This window comes from Trachinotus anak, unplaced genomic scaffold, assembly GCF_046630095.1.
Source record: "Trachinotus anak isolate AG129_WGS33_773 ecotype Australia unplaced genomic scaffold, CSIRO_AGI_Tana_v1 ptg000004l, whole genome shotgun sequence".
Classification (NCBI taxonomy): domain Eukaryota; kingdom Metazoa; phylum Chordata; class Actinopteri; order Carangiformes; family Carangidae; genus Trachinotus; species Trachinotus anak.
Window position 1 is genome coordinate 21,659,238 of NW_027273855.1, and position 21,719 is coordinate 21,680,956.

Genomic DNA, 21,719 nt, shown 5'->3' on the forward strand with positions numbered 1-21,719 from the left:
GGAGTTTTTAACAAAATGCCAAGCATGTTGTTCATGCATTCTGTGTTTGAGCACGTGAGTGTGTGTGTGCATGTGTGCACTGCCCAGTCAGACTGGCAATCCAACAGACAGATAAACGTGTGGCAGCCTCCGACAGTAAGATGTTTGCATCACTGCAGGAAAACAGCAAATTGCCAACATAAATAAGGTGCCACGCTCTGATTAGGACTGTCTTCACACATCATTATGGCGTAATGAGAGAGTTTCCCCTCTCTCCCTCAGTTTCACTATAACTGTGTGTCTGCTTGACAGTGTTGTCTTCACAGACTTTGCATTTTACTAACCCATCCCTTGCTGTGCCTGACACCTGTCAGCCATGATGGATGAATGTAAGTGAGGTGTCGCCAGGGCAACAGGCAGGCCAGGGCCAGCGGTGGCCTCCAGAGGCAGGACAGGTAACTGCTGGTGGCCCTGCCTTTATATCTGAAGGCTTTATTTAGGCCGAACTGTTTATCACCGTTATGTCTGGCCTGTTTGCCCTGTGTGAACCGCGATCCTGCTCCGCTCAGGTCCGCTTTAACACCCCCAGGGTGGGGGGGGGGGCATGTTCAGGCCAGGCAATAACACCCTCTCATTGGGCCAAACCAACGTTTCATCGCCTTGGCCACTTGCTTGAGTGACAACACCAAATGAATTTGCTGCATCAGTGTCTGACTTTGGAGGACACACGTCGCTGTAACTCTTTATTCCTGCTGTCCGCAGTGACAGCACATGAATACATTATGCACAGCCTGCTTGTGAATACTTCTATTAACTGTTGTGTATCATTCTTCTATTGTGTCTCAATCACCAACACAACTGAGCACCAGTAACACATTAACACGTGTTAACGTGCGCGTATGCACGTGCACACCTGTGTGTCTCCTTTCACTGTGTTTGTGTCAGCATGCAAGGGCTCTTCAAAATTACACATTGGGAAACTGCACTTTTTATGAGAGGATATGTGTGTATGTGTGTATAATTATGGTTTAATTGCTTTCCCTGTGATGTGCTGTCATCTGTCACAGCCCAAAGACAGCAAATAATGGTTCTGCTGCCATCACTTTGTCACCCAGACGCTCAGCATGCAGAGAGCAGCAGAAACACCAGTAACTGATATGCGTCTTGAATTACTGATAAGCGCTCAAGTATGATGAGCTCTGTGTATGTGGGCGTGCTTGCGCTCTCAAAAGTATCTCGGCCTGCCTCTCTGTCGTGGTCTGCTGTGATTGTGTGCGTAAGTGTGCATAACGACGTGCGCAGCAGCATGTGTGAATGCTTTTGCGCTTATGAGCGAGTGTAGTTTTGTTTTCGTTTTCTACTTACGCATGTGTGTATGACAGTGTGTGTGTGTGTGTGTGTGTGTGTGTGTGTGTGTGTGTGTGAGCTGGTTAGTGGGAGTGTTGTGTGATGTGTTTGATGCCTACTGTATATCGGCACCGACAGGTGCAACAGTTGTGTTATGCTTTAAGCTGCTTGTTTGTCTGGCACGCTGCTTTGTGTGGTTGAGAAATGGAGTAAACAGAGGGAGAGGAAAGCAGCCTGGGGGCTAATTTATTCACTCCCCAGTCGCCCTAGTCACAGAGGCCTGTTGCACCAGCCCACCTGTCAATTGTGAGAAGCATGCCATAGCCTCATCCAAGTGCACGCAGCCACACCACAGCCCACTCCCAGTAGGCCAACTGCTTTAGGCTAGAGCAGTATTAAACATGATATATCAATAAACTCTCCGTAATCAGAATTAACAAGACAGCAAGATTTTTTTTTTTTTTTTTTTTTTTTTTTTTTTTTAGCGCACAACCATCTTTTAGACGTCTGCCATTTACTGTGTGCAGTGAAAACAAATGCAGAGTTAGTTGCCTCAGCATTTGTGTTGACATTTAAAGTCAAATATTGAACACATAGAATGGTAGAATTTCTGTCTGTAAGCACCTTTCACACAAGTATTGCAACACATGTCTGTAATGAAATGCATAAACAGTTTAATGCCGTCTAGAAATATGCAATGCCTTGCATCATAACTGGCTAATCCCTGAAAAGAGCCCACGGTGATGTTCATGACATAAATACTCACAAAACTGCACAGTAGAAATGTGCGAGCTGGTAGCAGTTGTAGTTGACTGTAGTAATGTGATGTTCAATGCACTGTGGGAGTGGGAGGAAGTGTCTGTCCGTTGCCAGCGTGGAGTAATGGATAACAGAGCTATGGGAGTGGGAGGAGGCATACATCCTATTTCAGACAGCTGTAATGGATGAGAGTACAGCAGAAAATAAGAGGAGGAAGTCTGCATGCCTTCACTATCTCAAACTCTCACACGCAGAGTTCGGTAGTATTGAAATCAGTTCACAATAGATGAGATTGGAACAATGGAACACCTGGAGAAGCGGTCGAGGCTGATGTGACTTTTGTTGCTGGTGAATTGGTCATAGGATGTCTGCCTGTGTGCGAATGTGTTGGACGCACACAGCCACATTCTGGTGTTTGTGCATTCAGGTGATGTGTTTGGTTTTATTTTTTGTTTTTTTTTGGTTTTGTTTTTTTAGCTATGTAATGTGTTTCTCACCATGTGCCCAGTCGTGTAGCTTTGCAGTGGCACTCTGGTATAATTAATCAGACAGTTTGTGTTTATGCAGACTGGCTTCTTCTGCAGGCCCTGCTCCTTTTCACTAGATTTTAGTTAAACCACATGAGCACATACAGTAACACACTTCAAGGAGCCTGTTTATCACATGGTCCTCCAAGCAATGAAACCCAATGTCGCCGTGCTCGACCCCCGCTCTTCCTGCTCCTGCCTCCTTCCCCAGCACCCACCCATTTACATCTACAGTGCCCAAGGAACCCAGATTAACTTTTTGAACATGCAGCTCCTGAATACTGATGCTGTGGAAGTATACGTACGTGTGTGCACGTGCACTAACAGTGTATGTATCACACCAGCTGTGTTTCCTCCACATTTTAAACAAGCAGTTCTACCAAAGTGGAAGTGGAGTGAAACTCAACCTTCCTGACCGGCTTGTTTGATTTATTCCTGTAAAAGCCGAGCTTCCTGACTTAAGAGCAATTTTTTTCCAATATTTCCTAGCTGCTCAGGGTGGGGGGAGGGTGAGGGGGGTGGAGTGCTGTAGACTCTTGTTGCTGCTGTAAACAAGCAAAAGCAGGCTAGCCATCCCTCTGGGTCACCTGGGAGCTAGGGCTGTGGGTCTTCCAGAAAAGGATTGAGGAGGAGGGAGCACGGGGGGGGGGGGGATAAGCGCTACCTTGCTCACAGTCCTCGCTGCACCGTTCATTGCTGCATTTTTTAATTTATTTTTTTTGTTTGTTTGTTTTTTTTTCTGCTGCCGACAGGTGAAAAATGTCTTCTAGCCCCTCTGCCAGGTACCAGGAGGCGTTATCAGCCCTGCCTAGCTCTCTCCACGGTAACAAGCCCCCAGGCACAGTATTATCTGTTTACGATAAGGATATTAATAACATTGTGCTCTAGTTATGTGCAGGGGTGCCCTGTGTGGTGTTGGAGCACCTGAATCGTTCTGTCCGGGGCTCTCTCCCGACAGGACGGGATTAAAGTGGGAGAGAGGGAAAGAAAGGAGGGAAGGAGTCATATGGTGATGCTGGGATAGTGCTGAGGTGTTCACTGGTTAACCCCACCCACTTCCCCCCTCCAGGTCACCGTCTTTGTTTCAGGAAACAATAGCTTGACCATCTGCCAGCAGGTTCATGTGGGAGTTATCAAGGAAGGAAGGGGTCAGGAGTTCAAAGGTCACAGCTGTCCTGGTCAGTAGAGAGGTCAACCTCTTGTCTGCACTTTACTGTAATGTAACGTACCCTCTTTCTGTCCTTCTCTCTCTCTTCCTCTGCTATCTCACTTCCTCCCAGTGTCTGTATGGCTGCTACGTCCACTCCTCCATCATCCCCACCTTCCACCGTAGGTGCTACTGGCTGCTCCAGGTAAGAACTCCTCTTTTCTTCCTCTACACTTTAGTTTCACTCTCAAACTCTCCCAGCCTATCCGGAAGAACTTGAATGAGTTGCATGATATCAGTTTCCATTTAACCAAAGCATTTTCCTTTGACAGCCAGCAGGCAGACATCAACCTATCCCCCCGCCACCTCTCTTTCTTCCTCCTCTTTTCTCTCCCCAGCCTCCATTTCCCTTATCTTTCCCAGTCATTCACTTTTCTGATGGCATTGCCCATACACGCCGTCCAGCAAGAGGACGGTATCTCAGTCTGCTAAAAGCTTTGCCATCTCCCCTGTCTAACAGCTGCAGTGATGGGCAGTAAAAGCATGATGGAAGAGGTTCCCTGTACAGTATAGTGCGCTTACAGTGGGTCATCAAGTCCGCAGGCTGAGAGTGGTTGTAAATAGTAGTCCTTTGATCACCTCCCCAATACATCTCATCATTCTCGTTTAGCATGGCAGCCATTATTGTTGGAAGGTGCCTGATACGTACAACCATTCACAGACACAATATTAAGGGAGCATAAAGCACACAGAGAACAGGGGTGTGTGGAGCTGCTGCTATTTTTGTCTATCTATTTATCTATCTATCTACCTATCTATCTATCTCTCTATCTATCTATCTATCTATTTATCTATCTATCTATCTATCTAACGATCTATCTATCTATCTATCTATCTATCTAGTATAAAACATAAGAAAAAAAAACATCTTTGCTATAAAAACACTTACTTTGTGGAGCTACTGTGCCGCTCCTTCGGTTTCTCTATGTTTTTATTTTCTGAAGGGAAGATTTGTCGATTCACAAAATCTCTGCTGTGCTGAATAGACCCAGAAGACAAATCCATTTGTAGTCTAACCAACCCCACTTTGCAATGTCTGCTAGCACAAGAGCGGAGCAGACCGGTGGGGAAAAGACAAAAGAGAAAAACTGGCCTCAACAATGCTTAAATACTAATCAAAATAATTAGAGTGTTCCCACAGCAAACAAAAGCTTTCAAACAACAACTGTTTATTTCTCTCTCGCTCTCTGTTGGCACTGTGTGTGTCACAGGCAGTAATAACAACACCAGCAGACAAAAAGCATGTCTCCTCCTGTCTCTTCTGAGTTCAATCAGCTGAGCCACTCAGGATATTTTCACTTAAAGGTAGTTTTCCAAATGATTAGAGCTACACTATTTTCTTATAATTCCTAAGTAATGGAGGCGAGAAAAACAATGAAATCATGGCATATAGAATATATCAATCTGATTGTGGAAATAACACAAGACACAGTGCCTATTCTCTTTGGTGAGGGTGCGTTTTGCCCTTAATCTGTTTGTGTTGATTTTCTGGAGTCATTGTGTGGCGCCATTAGCAGATCCTTTAAAGGAGGTTCACATTTGCACGCTAATTAGAATAATTGAGCTAATTAAACTAGCCTAACTTTTAGCAGAGGCCCGATCACTCAGTCATGATTGGACCAAAATAGTCACATGACACATGCAGTTGGAGGGTGTGATGTGTGCCCTAGCTTTAAAGAGAAGAATAATCATGTGATTACCTGTGCTGTAGTGTTAATGTGATATAAAAGAAATGGGTTTTGTTAACTTCAGTAACATAATGACAGCTCAGCAGCAGGTAGGTGGGGGTAACACAGTGGTCCCCAAGCTTTTCCAATTCATGGCCCACTTGAAAATCTCAAAAATGTTGGCGGCCCACATCTGACCCTATAATGACACAGCTTTTTTATTTTATTGATAAGGATCAAATATTCAGGACTGAACTGACAGCAGGAAGCTCAGTTTTTCTTTTTTGTTTGATGTCAGAGAGATAACTTATTGATATATCTGTCTCTTGACTCTCTTTCTTTTTACCTTTTCCTGTCTAATCAGCTATCCATTTTGATTCTCCAGTTTTTGCCATGGATATAATCTTTTAGCACGCAGTCAGACTGAGATAGCAAACAAGTAAACAATGTGGTCCGGCCAGCAACAACATAAAAGTCTCAAAACAAACAAGAATAATTTTGTTTCAAAACATTATTTATACTTTTCATAAAAAATGGAACTGTTTTTCAAATTATTTGTTGGCCCACTTGCAATACCTTCATGGCCCATCAATGGGCTGCAGCCCACAGGTTGGGAACCACTGCAGTAATACATTACGTCACATTCACATGTGTACATCTTTACTATTAACCACTGTTACCTGTCATTATTATTGATAACACCATTACCGACACAGCTGTTCCTGGTCTCTCTCTCTCTCTCTCTCTTCTCTCCCCTCTCCTCCCCCTCCCCCTCTTTCTATCTTCTCCTAAACCCAACCGGTCGAGGCAGACGGCCGCCCACCCTGAGCCCGGTTCTGTTGGAGGTTTCTTCCTGTTAAAAGGGAGTTTTTCCTCCCCCCTGTCGCCAAGCGCTTGCTCGTTGTGGGAACTGTTGGGTTTTTTCTGTAACAAAGTAAGGTCTTGACCTTACCCTGTAAAGTGCCTTGAGATAATGTATATTATGATTTGGCGCTATACAAATAAAATTGAATTGAATTGAATTGAAAATAGTCATTTGTTGCTGTTATCATTCCATCCGTCCATACTAGCCAGGAAAACATCTGCTCCACATCCCAGTTTTCAGTGTAAACTAATATGAGTCAGATCAAGTATGAACTTAAGTTACAGTCTTTTGCTATGAAATTCCCTCTTTGTCTTCTCACTGTGTTTTCTTGCTGAGCTGCAGTGGAGCGATGACTAATTTCGATCGCTGAATCCTCATATTAGCTTCAGCCGAACTTCAACATGCATTTTAGCGCAGAACAAGGGCGGTGGATTTTGTTTCCAATCACTTACGTGGAATTGCAATGAGAAGGGGATCTCTTCAGGGCCAGTGCAGAGAAAATGATTTTTTTCAGTGACTTGACAACTATTTCAACACACATCTGGGCCTGTGGGTATTGTTTTAAGACAGACTTTAAAAAATGTGGGCTTATCCTTGAAGTCGAATTCGGGCCAAAAGGAGCACGACTGGTGGATGAAACGCAGCCACGGTTCTCGGGAGAGTCGGGCCACACACACAATAACACACAGACACATGCAGACATTCAGAAACATGTGTACACACTCCACACAGTGAATAACACAGAGAGCTGGGGTCACACTGGGTCACTTCCCTTTTAAAACGACAGTGCAGCCTTCATTTTCATCCTCTCTCTCGCTGTGTCTCTGTCAGTTTTAGGATTCATGCACATAAACACTCATCAAACTTTGAGGAGTTCACTGACTCAACTTTACTTTCCTGTTACTGCAGACCATCAGCTAAGAACAACCAGTTATTGAATCCTTGGCCCTCACCTCTCCTCCTCTCACAGTGCTCAGCAGATCCCCTTGCATGACTCACAGGCCCTGGTGTGCAGTTAATACATCCACTCATTCAAAAAAAAAAAAAAAAAAAGAAAGTACCTTCTGCTGCCCAACAAAAAAAAAACATTTATTTACAACCAAGTATTTTCTTTGGCAGTGAGCATTCCTGAGACCCTAGATTTACATCTCTTTTCAGGCAGTTTATTGCAGACCATCTGTGCTGACAGGAAACCACAATCACGATGACACCGGAGGTAAAAGATTACACCGCTTCTGTCTGTATCTCTCCAGATGCACACAGACCTTCACTACTTCTGTCCCTTCAAACCATTTTCAGTCAGCTGACAGTCAGCCCTGCTGTTATAGCAGTCTCTCTCTCTGTCTGTCTCTCTCTCTTTTCCCACCTTTCTCCAGTCTCTGAACCCTCTGTCCCTGACTCCCTGTGTACCATTTGCTGTGTCCATATGAGATTTGCAGGCAGTAGTCTGTCAACAGCAGAGCAGCAAGGAGACTGGAGCTCCCAGAGCGGCAACAGGGAAAGGTCACCAGTGAGTGAAAAATGTAAATATTCAGCCATCCAGCGGCCACAGTCACGGAGAGACAGGGATGAAAATAACTCCTATTACACAGCACCGACAGGGAGGGAACATAGAGGACGGAGAGGGTAGAGGGGTAGAGACAGACTGTGAATGAGAGAGAGGAGAGAGTACGAGATGGACACAACTTTTAAAAAGTTAGGCTAAAAAAAAAGACTGTGAAGGGAGAGCTGGAGAGAAAGATAGATTTAAAGATTTGAAGCCAAAAAAAAAAGCCAACAAAAAAACCAACAAAAAAAAAAAAAACAGACAGCAGAACAGGGAGAAAGAGGACAGTGTGTATATGTGTGTATTTTTGGATATGTGTTGTAAGCCAGAAAGCAAGAAGTGAGAAAGACAGACAGGGTGGGGTTGGTGAAAGGTGTTTTGAGTGGGGGGGGGGGGGGGGAGGGGGGGTTAGCCTGTGGGTGTGTGCCTCTTTATCCACTCTTTATTGAGTCAAAGCCTGGGTAATGAGACAGGGGACAGGAATGAAGACCTGCAAGGGGGGTCTTCTCTCACTCCATTCATTTTCCTTTGTTCTTTTCACCTCTCACTCTCAATCTGCTCATCCCCGCCACACTACCTCCACCTCTCTATGGCATTAGACCACTTTAAAATGTCTGGCCCATCCCCGCAAATGGCTGAGACTGAAGAAAAGTACCACCGCAGTTATCTGGGGTTGCAAACAATGAATCCAAATTGCAGCTGAGACAGAGAGCTGCCCAGAGCAGACTGTGTGGTTTGTCACTCAACAAGAAAGGTCCCATTTTAGTTGATCTGGTAAAAAAAATAAAATAAAATAAAATTGTGTGTGTGTCCTACTGTGGTGCATTTTCAATGCTCCCAACAAAAACAATATTGACAGTGCTCAAGCCATCATAAACATCATAAACATCTTAACATTATGTATCCCTTCTTTAGATTTACAGCTGGAGTTTGCAAAACCAGATACATAAAGGCATACCTGTATGAGTTAAGTACTAAGCACTATCTTTCCAGCCACAAGCTGTCACGACACACACACAGTCAGACAGACACACACCCTCATTGACACAAAGGATCTCGCCTGTCCTGGTGGCACTGATTGATTCTATCGCTTCATGTCCCCTTCTCTTGTTTAGTGCTAATCGAATGTAATTCCCCGCTCGCGCCTCTCCATCAAATCAGACAGTGGAGTTTGCGCTGGCCGGCGGGGGCACAGAGGTGGGGATAATTATGATATTAATACGGAGGGGGTCTGAGGGGAAACTTCATTTGTCCTGCTGCCTGCCACCAACGCAGAGAGGGGTCAATAGCTTCTCCCGCTTTTCCTACTTTAAAGAGGAGGAGAGAGGGATGAGATAATGAAATGACTGGTAAGGCAGGAGGGAATGCTGACGACCTTGTTTCTTCACAGCTATCACTTTCTCCCTCTTACCTTCCTCAGCTTGGGCCACTGTGCTCCACACTCTGTCTCACATGAATACATTATTAATATCACCATTCACCGCAGTTACATTTTTCTTATAACATTAGTCCTTCAGAGTATAATGACTCTGGAACCACTTGAATTAGTGTTATATAGGAAAATGAGATGTAACTGTTGTCCCTGTGATCATTCCAGTACTATTAAACAGTATTTCAGCAATTTTATGGAATATAATGGAATTTATGGAATAATTCAAATGTTACTTAATTGGACAGGCAGAGTGATAACTCTGTGATTAAAGAGATCTCTGTTCATGATGTGGAGAGCTACTCTTCTCTAACCTTTCTATCTGTTCATCACCACATCAGAGCCTTTTTTTTGGTGGAGGGGGTTTGAATTATCAAACACCTCCCAGCACCTTTGAACTCCCATGCTATTCACCTTTCATAACAAGCTCACCAATCTCCAAAGATCAATACACCTGACCAATGCTGTCAGCAGCTCATGTGAAGGGCCCAACACATGTACTCATCATGACTCACTCCTCAGGACCAGCTCCTCTCCTCTCCTCTCTCTCTCTCTCTCTCTCTCTCTAGCTAATTGAATGGGAAAAGTTGAGTAGCTCTTTTTGGTGTGGTGATCCGTCATAGGTCGGTGTGTAAGCAGGATACAGTAGCTACAGACCCAGAGCGGACATGCCTGCAGGCTAAAAGCAGACAGATGGATTCTTTATATCTACCAGAGTCTTCTATTCATTCGGATCAGTTTAGTTGCCTCTGTGTTGCGCGCTGGGAGACAGGTGCCGGATTCAGAGTGGCTCAGGTGATGTGTGATGACGGAGCAGAGCTGTCAGGTCCAGATTCACATCAGATACGTCCAGACTATGTAAGGCTACATAATGAATATTTCACGGAGATAAATCATGGATGAGTCTGGGCACCGTTCTGTTGATTTCACTGAGAGGGTAGAGAGGCAGGAAAACCCGGCGAGGTTTTGACTGGCTGTCTACAACCTCAGGGCAAACGGAGGCAGTAGAAATATAATTGCCTTTAGCTATGCAGGCTGTTGTTTGTATCAAATGGAAATGCACCTCTGCGGAGTATGAGATCAGATTTGTAGCATATGAATTTGACTCCAACACCTGACATTACTGTTCAACTCCAAAACCTCAACACCGGACTGGCAGTAGAATGAGTGGCAGTGCACTGTATGCGTGATGAGTGTGTCTGTATGTCTCTTAGTGTGTGCGCACGGTTGTCTTTGCGTGCGAGTGTGTGTATGTGCATCTCGGCTCTGTTTCTGTGCTATGGCGGGAGACCGAGGGGCTCTCGGCAGCATGCTGCTGCTGGCAGGCCCCCACTCTCTCTGCCATGAGGAGAACAGCTGCTTCACGAGCATGTTGGGGTGTGAGCCATGTCCCTGTGGCTCCCCTCATCTCCTTCACTTCTCCTCCTCCCTGCGTGCAGTCACACAGACACAGTACATCTGACATTAACCCTCTCCATCCTCTCTGCCCCTAAACATTCACATATCTCTCTCTCTCTCTCTCTCTCTCTCTCTCTCTCTCTCTCATCACTTTTCCTCTAGACCTCTTCTGTCCACAGTTTCCTGTAAGAGAGAAGATGTAGAGTAAGTTCTGAGTTGGTTTCTGCCCAAAACAGTGACACCGGGGCTTCTGACCTCTAAACAAATTGAAAGTTACTCTGGTGCTTAATTAATGGCCCCTACTGGAGCGCTCTCTCCCCATACAATGAAAGAGAAGTCAAGCTAACCCCCTGAGACCCACAGAGCCTCCCCTCCTTCTGGCAGACTGATCTGTTCCTCAGTGCCTGCGACCTTTTCTCTAGGCCCGTCGCCTAGCCCACCCTCACGGCCAATTATCACAAATCCCCCGCCGCATTTGTCTTGCCATTTTCACTCTGCGGCCAAAGAGCCGTGCGTGGCCATAGACTCATGCAGCCTCCTAACCAGCCTGAGCCCAAATGGAGAAACAGAGGCCCACAACAGGTATGTGGTGCTTAAATAATTCAGTTATCCTGAAAGGTTAAGGCTCTGCCAGTACGACAAATTGACATTCATCTTGCTCCAGAGTCGTGCGCCCCACTTTTAGAAGGTGCAGCCATCGACATGTTTACATTCTTGTGGCTTCCGAGATTGTTATTGACACCAATATTTTACATGTTAGTCTTCCACCCCTGCTATCTTTCCCCTGGTCGGCTCAAAGGAGCAGAGAGAAGTGGCTCGCTAACCAGAGCAAGAAACAAATCGAGTCCTTTGCTGGTAATGCGAGTGTTGTTGTGTGATTTAAATGGCTCTAACTGTGTAAGCTCGTTGAAGAGTATTGCGACAAACCATGATCCTGATTTGATTTTACCCTCTGCGTTGTGCTTGATGAGCTTTTTCTTCAGCAGTCTTTTGCTGCGTCTCCCATATTAGATAATAAGAGAGTCCCTGTGCACAGTGTCACCAGCCAGACTTATTTGTGTTTACTTGCCTGTGTGTCTTAGAAAGTAGAGAGAAGATTGTGCACAATGGCTCCACACCACGTCTGTGCTGTGCCGTGCCAATCTCCTGTGTCTCCACTCATGTCGAGGCACGGTTCTTGCCTGTGTCACTATGCAGGCTCAGGCGTGATGGCAGAAGAGTGCACGCATTTCCCAGCTTCCCAGAGAACACTGGTCACAGCTAATGACCAGAACTGTCCGATTTGTCCTGCCCTGATTACTCCTCTGAGCCCCAATTAGCCGTGGATGAGGGCTGACATCCCGACACAATCACTTGGACGTGTCATAGAGGGAAAGATGAGACAGGGAAGGAAAGGATAGAGGTAAGGGGGGAAGACAAGGAGAGTGTGTGTTCTAGACAGAGGAGGAGAGGAGCAAAGGGGAGTGGGTTTGAAAGCCCTGGTAATATAAGGCCAGAGTCATTCACTCCGCATTCATTCAGATATCGATCTCAATTCCCCTTTAACCAGCTACCACTCATCAACATACAACACAACAGCTCTGATTGCAATTTCTATAATTGGCAATTTTCATTGTGAAAATCTGTCTATCTGAGGGTGTTAGCTGCATCTGGTCTGAGACGGGCTGATTTCTCTGCGGGTTAGGGATGAAGAGACTGAGGACTGTTGGTGGAAGAGATACAAGATAAAGATAAAGTATTGGGCCAGTGTGGTCGAAACAGTTTAGTAGCTGAAGTGAATAGTGAAGTTGTGGGAGCCTCGAAGGTATTTCATTATGGATAAAAACAATGCCATTTGTTTCCTTAATTGTCAATAACACTCTTTGTTATGAACATTGTTTTCATCTGTGTCTTCCCTCATGTCCTCTTTTTCTTTTTCTTTTCCTTTCACTTCTGCCTACTGTCTCACCCCCCCCAAGCCCTCACCCCACCGTTCTGTCTTTATTTTTCTCTGCCAGTGTGTCTCCCCAGGATTGCTGAGCTTTCTCCCCTCTGCAAGAAAATCTTTCTCTTTTTTTTTTGGCTTGCTCTCATTCTCTCTCAGTAGGGGGCAGTGGAAAAGTAACTACAAGGGCACATAAAGCCTTCAGAGTCAAACCAGACTTCTTTTAGTCTTTTTTTGATCTGGATAGATGTCATATTGAACGCGCACACACACACACCCCTCTGTAGGATGGCTGCGCTCCTATCTCTGTCTCCCCCCCCCCCCCCCCCCCCCCCCCCAATCTCAAAACTCACCCACGCAAACCTGACAAGACACAGAGATTGAGTGGAGGAGGGCAGAGGCGGGGGAGAGAGAAAGCAAAATGTGGACAGGCAGGAGAGGAGGAATGGCAGGAGTCGAGGAAACAAGAGGTGGGTGGGGTGGAGGTGCTTTGAGAATGGGGGATTAGAGTTAGAAGATTAGAGGTAGAAGATGATATCATTTGGTAGAGATGAGCGGGAGCAAACGAGCAGTGCAAATCACCCAACATTAACGAGCTGCCTCGTAAATTACTGCAGCCGAGTGTATGCTTGAAGCTGGATCTGGATAGGGGTACATAGTGCAAGGGAGGCATAACGCTTGTCATGATGTTATTTACTGCCCTGTCCCAATTTATATAGTTTGTCTCCCATTGCCTCAGAGCCCAAAATTGGCCTCATGTGGCAGCATCTGAGGATGTTTCCTTATAAATAGTTGGAGGTTTTATTTATTAATTCCCCTATGTTGTATCCTAACCCTCATACAGTCTGCAAATGATACTCGTCTCCTCTCTTATTCCAATAGGGGAGAGCTCAACTAAAAAAAAAAAAAAAAAAGTGACCTCCCAGTGACCCTCACAGATAACTCTAGATTTGACAGGCTGTTCCTATGTTTATCTCCTAATACAGCAACTGCAGAAATAGTGAGACATTAAATTATATTAAAATCTTGATTTTCAATGAAATATGATTTTTACTTTTTTTTTTTTCCTTAAACCATTTAGACAAATTCAGCAGGGATTGCAGCAATTGAGCTGAAATGAACCTACGTCTAAACCTGAATGTTGCAGACTGTTCTCCAGGGGAGGCAGCTCAGGAGAGAGGGGGGAGACAGACAGAGTCAGGGATATGGATGGTAGAAAGTTGGACTCTCTTGTCTCTTGTGCTCTCAGGGCGGCGGGGTGGGGGGAGGGTGGGATAGAAGGGGGAATATACATTTCTATTTTAGCCAGGAGCCCAGCAGCAGGAGAATGACTTTCATTGGCGGGATTCTAAATATTACATGACTTCCTGATGGCAGTGTGCTGTCTGAGGTGCTGTCTGGCCTGGTATTAACCTGTCCAGATAAATCAGCCGTTTACTCAACTCTGTTCCTCTATCCAAAGTACCATTTCCTCCCTTCTTACCTCATTTTGCCTCTGTTTCCCTTTTTTTCCTCTGCCCCCCCCCCCCCCCCCCCCCCCCCCCCCCCCCAGCTTCACCTGTTTTTTATGCACCATTTCTGCCTTTGGACCGTTTTCTACGGGTGCAATCCACTTTGTGTGTGTACAGTGTGAATATGTGGATTTACTCTGTGGTCCTCTGCCAAGGCCCCTAACGTCATATGCCGCCTGGCAGGTGACAAATAGTTTTTTAATTGCTTGCACCAGGAAAATCATTAGTCTCTTCCCTTTCCTTGGTGGGACCAGGCAGGACGTGTGCGCAATAATAATAGCCTCAGTCCCGTTTCCCGCTTCCCGCCTGCTATTTTTAGAGCGGGTATTTTTAGGGCCCTCTTCTGTGTATGTGTGTGCATATGTATATGTTTGTGTGTGAGTGTGCATGTGCTTGTGTAAAGGTGGGCTAAATGGTCCAGTGGTGCTTTTCCTTGCTTGTGAAGGAGGGGAAAGTGTGTTTGTCAACCCTGTTCCTGCCTCATGAGAGTTTTTCTCATTGCTGTTGCTATTCCCCAGCCCCTGGGAGCGTGCAGTTTGTCTCAGGGTATGTGTGTTTGTGTGTGTGTGCCTCTGTGTCTGGCAGGCTCTGGCTTAGGCCATTGTGCTGTAGTGCATTACTGTAGCAATCCACCGACACAGCGGCCAGCCAGATGAAGCCGTCCAGTTTATGGAGCAACCTGCAAACTCCAGCTGCTTTTGGTTGGGATTGTGCTTAGAGGTGAGATATAGTATTGATTTTCTCTCCTTGGTGCCCTTGCCATCCCTGCGTAGATATGCACCAGCGCTCAGCATCCATTCACTGAGAAAGGGGAGAGGGGTGGGGGAGCAGAGGATAATGTTTATGTGACGATACTGACCCCATTCGTTCACATGGAAAAGGCGAGGAACGTGAGGTGGCTAGACAGCAGAGCGGGAATTGAGTTTGCGAGGCTCGGATTGCAAGCTGAACCCTGAATTTGATTTCTGTGTTATACAAGCATTTGTGTTTATGTATCTGGGCGTCTAAGGGTGTTTGTGTGTCTGCATTCTTGTATGGGCCTATTACATGAGTAGGGTTGTGTGGATTTATGAGTGCATGTGTGCAATCTGAATCTGTTCAGTTGATGTTTGGCTGCTTTTTTTTTTTTTCCTTTTCTTTCATTTTCTCCTTTTTTTTTTTTTTTTTGCCCTTGGTTTGAATCCCAGTGGGAAGCCATGTTCAGTACAGTTCCAAAGCTGTTCAGATCCAGCTCTCCCTCACAGACTCCCTCCCTCTAACAACATGGTAAAATCAAATACATGGTCAGTCATTATTTGCAGCATTTTTGTGGAACCCCCTCCTGGCCACACTGCAGCAGTTCAAGTCATGTAAGACCCTCATTAAGCAAAATATTTCATACATAAATGATAGAACTTAAAAATCTTATTAAGTATTGTGTAAAAATATTAGTGTGACCTTTCTGTGAGTTTTAAGTCTGGTGCTTATAAAATGTTTAAGCAATGAAAAGTGAATTGAACCCTCTAGACTGTCAGTGTTAATGATACCTCTAGGTGCACAGTACATCAAACATCACAGGACCACAGTACCTTGTCCTTTTCTGACACACACACACACACACACACACACACACACAGCTTTACTAACCATTAAACTCTGTGCTAAGTTTTCACTTTCCCTGCTCATCGCCCCCTCAACTATCACAGGATTTCTTTTATTCATGTCTGACAAAGTGTATGATGTCTAATGACCGAGACTAGAGGTGGCTGTGTGTCCTGTAGGTGAGTTGATACCAAACTAAACCAAACACCCAAATGTGTAGTATAATGGTGCTAACTTCTGTCAACAACTGATGACTATCATTGTGGAAATGTAGGACCCCTGACCCCTAGAAAGGCTGCAAAATGATTTCACAGTGTTTCAAATCTATCAAGAAAACACTAAAAATGTCTCTTTCATATCCCGCTGTATTGCTTGGTTTTAAAGCCCGGCATTAACAAATTAATATTTCGCAGCTTCTACCAATAATTAATCAAAGCGAATCGTAGTCTGGCCCATGAAGAGATTATAAAGTCTATCTCGTATCACAATTTATGAGGCTGGCTAGCCAAACAGCTGAAAGCCACTGCGTGTGTCTGTGTATGTGTTTGTGTATTTATAATAAGGCTGTGTTATCCAGGCCAAGCAGTCCTACCCTGGCAGTGCTGAGACTGGGGAGACCCCATCTCTTTCCATCTCTCCAGCTTTGTTTGACTAAGTAGTGCCATGGTGTTGGTGTTGGAGAGGGCTGGAGTGGCAGCAGCAGCAGCAGCAGCAGTGCAGCGTATGCGTGGGTTGCCTGAGCCAGTGGGGCTTGGCACAGAGAGGCAGCATATGTTCATGGCCAGCTTCCTTCCTCCTCTCCCATCTTTCTCTCGCTCTCATCCTCCCTCTCTCTCCCTCTCTCTTTCTCTAGCTCGCTCCTGATAACCCTCATCTTTTCTTCCCCCACATTTTATTTCCACTTCTTTTGGTTTTGGGGCGTCTTTGCATTACCTGTGGGAGACTGTATAGTGCAGGGATCAAAGACACATTGGGGATCCCTGTGTCCCCCAAGGACAGCCCACCGTGTCTCACCACTGTCACGTCCCCTCGTCAACAGCAACACACGTGCACACCCCTCTTTGTCATTTTGTCATCTGGCATACGATCAGAGAATATGCGGAGCAGCAGGTAGTATGTTGTGGCTGTGAGGGGGCTCTCTGCTCCACTTTTGATGCCATTCCAAGAGTTGGTCACCAGCACCTTGGCCTGTCTCTGCCCTACATAAACACTGGCCTTTATCCAAGCATGTCAGAACCAATACTATTAACTAAATGGTAGATATGGACCAGCATCCTGCTGCCTAGCAAAGGGTTAACTCTGTCCCAGATAGCCCCAACCAGCTGTTTCAGCCTTTCACACCTTCTCTCCTGCTGCCTGCTCTCCTCCCTGCCTCCTGGACCAGTAAATGAACACTCATTTGCAAGTTAGATAAATCCTTTGAATGTATTATTGATGCAAACAAATTAGCCTGTAGGCCCCAGACAATACCTAATGGAGCCTTGGCTTATGGGTGAGGTAGTTTCCAGCGAGGGCACTGTCGGTGTTCCAGGATTGATGTCTGCTCTTCTGCCCCGTAATTATTTCTCCTACAAATTATTCAGCTGTTCTGATGCAGTTTGGGGTTTAAAGCAGTGCTACTTATTGCTGCCTATATGATTCTAGGCCTCAGCCCAGCCACATTCATTAGTTTATTAAAGAAAAAAAAAGGACATGGGCAATTAGATAACTGGGATAAAGCCACCGAAATGAGGGGATGTGTTATTATTCAAGTTTATGCATGCTGCTCATAATTCACTGGGGTTTATGTTGCTGTTGCTTTTTCAAGGATATTCTCTTATCTTGTTGTACACAGACACATGCACACATTTTAACAGCCTTGTATAAGCCTGTTCACATATTTACAGAGACTCAAACTGACTCCCTTTCACAAATATGCATAGAGACACTGGCAGAATGTGTGTGGCCGACACACGCGAAGGTGTGGACACATGCGGACACACACACACACACACACACACACACACACATACAGAAGCAAGTAAGTATGTGCAATTTATGCTAGCTAGCAGTAGCATGGTAGAAATAGAGGTTGTAAAACCACAAGAAGAAAAAGTGAGCGAGGAGATGAGAGAAAGAGAGGGCTACCATACTGTCCTCAGTGATTAGCACCCAGTATTGATCAGAAGAGGGAGGGGAAGGCGGGCTGAGAGAGGGAGGGAGGGAACAGGCCCCAGGGCTCAGGCCCCAACTCTCTCGTGGCCTCTGCTCTGTTCTCCTCCTGCAAGTTGGCTGTGGCTGTCAGGAGATAACATCAAAGGGTCTTATCCTTCCATCCATCCCATATGCACACACACAAATACACATATTAATGCATACACACGCGTTCCCCTGGCCTTTGAAAAATGCTCTGTTTGATTACATCATTTTCCCTTTTGTTCCACTGTTAGACATTGTAAATCAAAGCTGATATGTTATCGCAGATGTGTTAGAGAGAGCCAGAGCTTTCTTTTCCCCCATCTAGTCCCATTCTGATGGTTTGCACAGTGCTAGTGGCCATGTGTCACTTTCTCTAACATGTTTTCACCTAAAAACTTCATACGTTGTACCTCCCCACGTCTCCTGACACTGACCTATCCAACTAATGCTCACAGTCAAACCTATAAATTTTAAATCTTTGCCAGCAAATAGCCGAGTGTAGCTGCTGTTTTTTGATGGCATCACTCGGTGCGCCCGGCATTTCAGACACATCACTGAACACAGATTGTGTCAGTAGTCAAGAGCCGCAAGACTGAAGCCATGGCAGCAATCAGGGAAACAGGCCACACACACACACACACACACAGCATCATTCAGCTGGTGGTGATGGTGTGTCCATGTTCTCTCTCCAGTATTCAGTGTGTGTATAGGAAGTACTCATTACTCCGTGTTCTCTCAGTCCCAGACCTGTGTTAATGCATTTTCTCCTCTTACTCTCTTTTTCTTCCCCTCTCTGCTCCCTCTGCCTCCTTTTCAGCTGACTCTGGGCTTTGGCAATCTTATTTGCCTTTCGATCCAGATCAATCTCCATCTTATCTACAGCTCCTGAATCATAAACATTTCATAGGCTCAGCCTTGACACTGACAGACACAAGGTGGTGAGGGGTTTGGTGTAAAGTGCCTGTGGAGGCTAGCTGATGCTGAACTTCACAGGGTCCAATGAAAGAGAGCGTTGAGAATATCTCCCTGCCGCACACACTACAAACCCCATCATGCACAGCTGTCGCACTGCCTCAGTTAGAGACAGGCACATACACACGCGCACGGCAGCGCATGCATTTGTGTGCGTGCTGCCGTGTTCATGTGCAGTCACATGCGCACATATTTGAAGGATGTGTCTGGTTTTGTCTGTGTGTATGCCGGCGTGTGATGTATTATTCATAAGAAGAAGCATTCATCTCAGTGAGACACCTTCAACAATTTGGAGACGCGGTGTGCTTAACGGCTTAATGTAGTTGCTGCAATTTGGCTCACCTCCGGCTGATTAACACCGGCACTCCTGTCCTCACTCTGCATTGCCTCGCGAAGGATTAGGTGTTATAAGAAACATTGCTTCCAAGGGAGTTGATGAATATTTCCCCAAATTTACCTGACATGTTCTGATTCGAACATCTTTCAAAATACCGCCTCTTATTCAATTTCTGTCTCACTATTTAGTCACTATCAGAGGGAGCTCAGAAGAGGTGAACACTTAACACTTTCTCGGGGCAGAGCAAGAATGACCTTGAATGACTGTGTATAAAGACTGCTCCGCTGTCTCTCCACTGTGTGTCTTAATGGAGGATACACACTTTCCTTTTTCTCATTTTCCTTTGTCTCTCTTTTGTGTCCCCACCTCCATTTTTTTTTTTTTTTGCAAAACAGCAGGTCAAACTTTTACTTTGTGTGCGTGCGAGTGCCTGCCAACAGTAGAGCAGTCAGCAAAGTGCCACCTCAGCACCTGTGCTTTAATGATTAATACCATATTGATGGTCTCAATTAATTTCCTATTACACCACCAGAAGGCTGCGGTCGCTCTGTCTCTGTCACGGCCCTGCGCTTGTTTTGGGAAGCCTCTTTGTGGCAGCTGCTGGATGGAGATAGTATGCTTCTCACAACCTCACACACACAATTTTACAGACAAGAGTACCAAGCATGCACACACACACACACACACACTAGTATCTCATGGAAGCACACACTCACATTATTACACGCCGTTTTGCTCCTCACATTTCACACACTTGCACACAGATAAACAAATAAAATGTAACTTTTTGTCGAATCGTTTTTAAAGGGGACTTGCTGTGTTTTGGTTATAATGTTCAGCAATGATCAAAACACTCTTCAGAGCCCCAGAGGTTCAGCTATGCCTCTGTACAGTGCTCTGCAGTGATTTTACAAACCACCACTCTCACCTGATTGTGTGACTTTGGTACAGCACATCCCCTTTGATTTGCATTTGAACCCCGGGTGATATGCAGCACATGCATTCAAGGCCATTTTCTAAAGCCTATGCTTTGGTTCTTGCATAATCCCCTGCCCTGCAGCGCTGCTACATATTTGTAACAGTGTGCAAGATACTGATTTATTCCCACGATGATCTCTCTCTGAGCTGTGATTTGACAACACATTCCCATGACCTTAAATGTCTGTGGACCTGCTCAACTCGCAGCCAACACTGCCCCTGCAGAGCGGCTGGGGAAATGCTTTTGTTTGTCGATCAGATTGGCAGACTTCTGACGCCGCCTTTTCTCTTTCTCTCTTCATTACCTTTTCATATCCCATTCACGACTTCTTATCTCTGACCACTCTGTACTTCACCCCATAAACCCCTCTATCTCTCTCTCTAATATGCACTGTTTATCTGAACCTCATTCTTTCATTCTGTCTCACACACAACCGCACACTCGCACACTGTCTTTATTTTTCATTTTTCATGTGGACCCAATACACACCACTGGTTGCTAGGAAACCATTTGAGCATTTTTTTCCCAGGGGCAGACGTTTGATTACCTATTTGTATGGTGTGTGTGTGTGTGTGTGTGTGTGTGTGTGTGCATGTGTGTGCATGAGTGTGTGTTGAGGGCTAGTGTGTGTGCGTCTCCAGAGAGAGGTCTTGCCAAGCTGAGCTCTGGGGCTGCTCCAGTATCCAGCCCAGTAATAATAATGAGCCCCTCACCATGTTTGACAGAGCATACAGCCTCAGCAGTCCTGTGGCCATCGCTGTTGTCATTGCGTGTAAGTCTCTTGATGTGTGTCTAGTGTGAGTACATATCTACATATATGTGCATTTGGTTGTGCTTGACTGGGTCTGTTTTCTGCTACAATGTCAACAGTTGTTGTTGTTATTGTTGTTGTTGCAGATGCTGACAACCGGTGTTATCTATTATTGTTCAGTGGGCCATTGCAGAGGCAGATAGTGGCCAGGTTGGACTGTCTTGCTGCTGGACACACATCAGTCCTCCCTGTGACTCCCTGTTTAGAAATGCACCAGCACATCTCTCTCCCCTGGCTGCTCCTATGAAGTCCTGATTCGCTCACAGACACGGGCAGAGGCACATAAATAGCCCGCCTTGTCGACTGGCACGGGGAGAAAGACGACGCACACAAACAAATCAGACTCAACACTGATATGAAAGGGAGCGAGAGCAGAAGAGAGGGAGTAGAGAGAGAGAGAGAGAGAGAGAGAGAGATGGCATTAGCTGTGTTTTCCTCCTCCAAATGAATTGCACTATGTCCTAAGAGAAAGAGATGAAAATGAGAGAGCAAGCAAGTGGAAAAGACTCAGAGAAAGCCAGAGGTTGAGAGGTATTATGAGGCAGAAACAAAAGAAAAGAACCATGTAGAGAGAGCACACGGTTAAATCCTCCCTGCATCTTAGAGGGCTCAGTAACTTCCTTTCCTGTCCTTTATTCCGGTGTGACTCAGTGTCACCTGGATGGCCACTGAATATTAGGATCAGTGCCATGGGCTCAGCCA

General features: G+C 45.6%; 1 protein-coding gene across 9 annotated transcripts in view; it reads left to right on the forward strand.

Moving 5' to 3' along the window:
• The window catches only part of camta1a (calmodulin binding transcription activator 1a), a 281,952-nt gene that overhangs the window by 217,586 nt on the left and 42,647 nt on the right, over positions 1 to 21,719 (forward strand). For all 9 annotated transcript variants that reach the window (XM_071476957.1, XM_071476958.1, XM_071476960.1 and 6 more), the window contains one exon: positions 3,893 to 3,964. In XM_071476957.1, the coding sequence (XP_071333058.1) occupies positions 3,893 to 3,964 (72 nt within the window). The remainder of the gene's footprint in view (positions 1 to 3,892; positions 3,965 to 21,719) is intronic.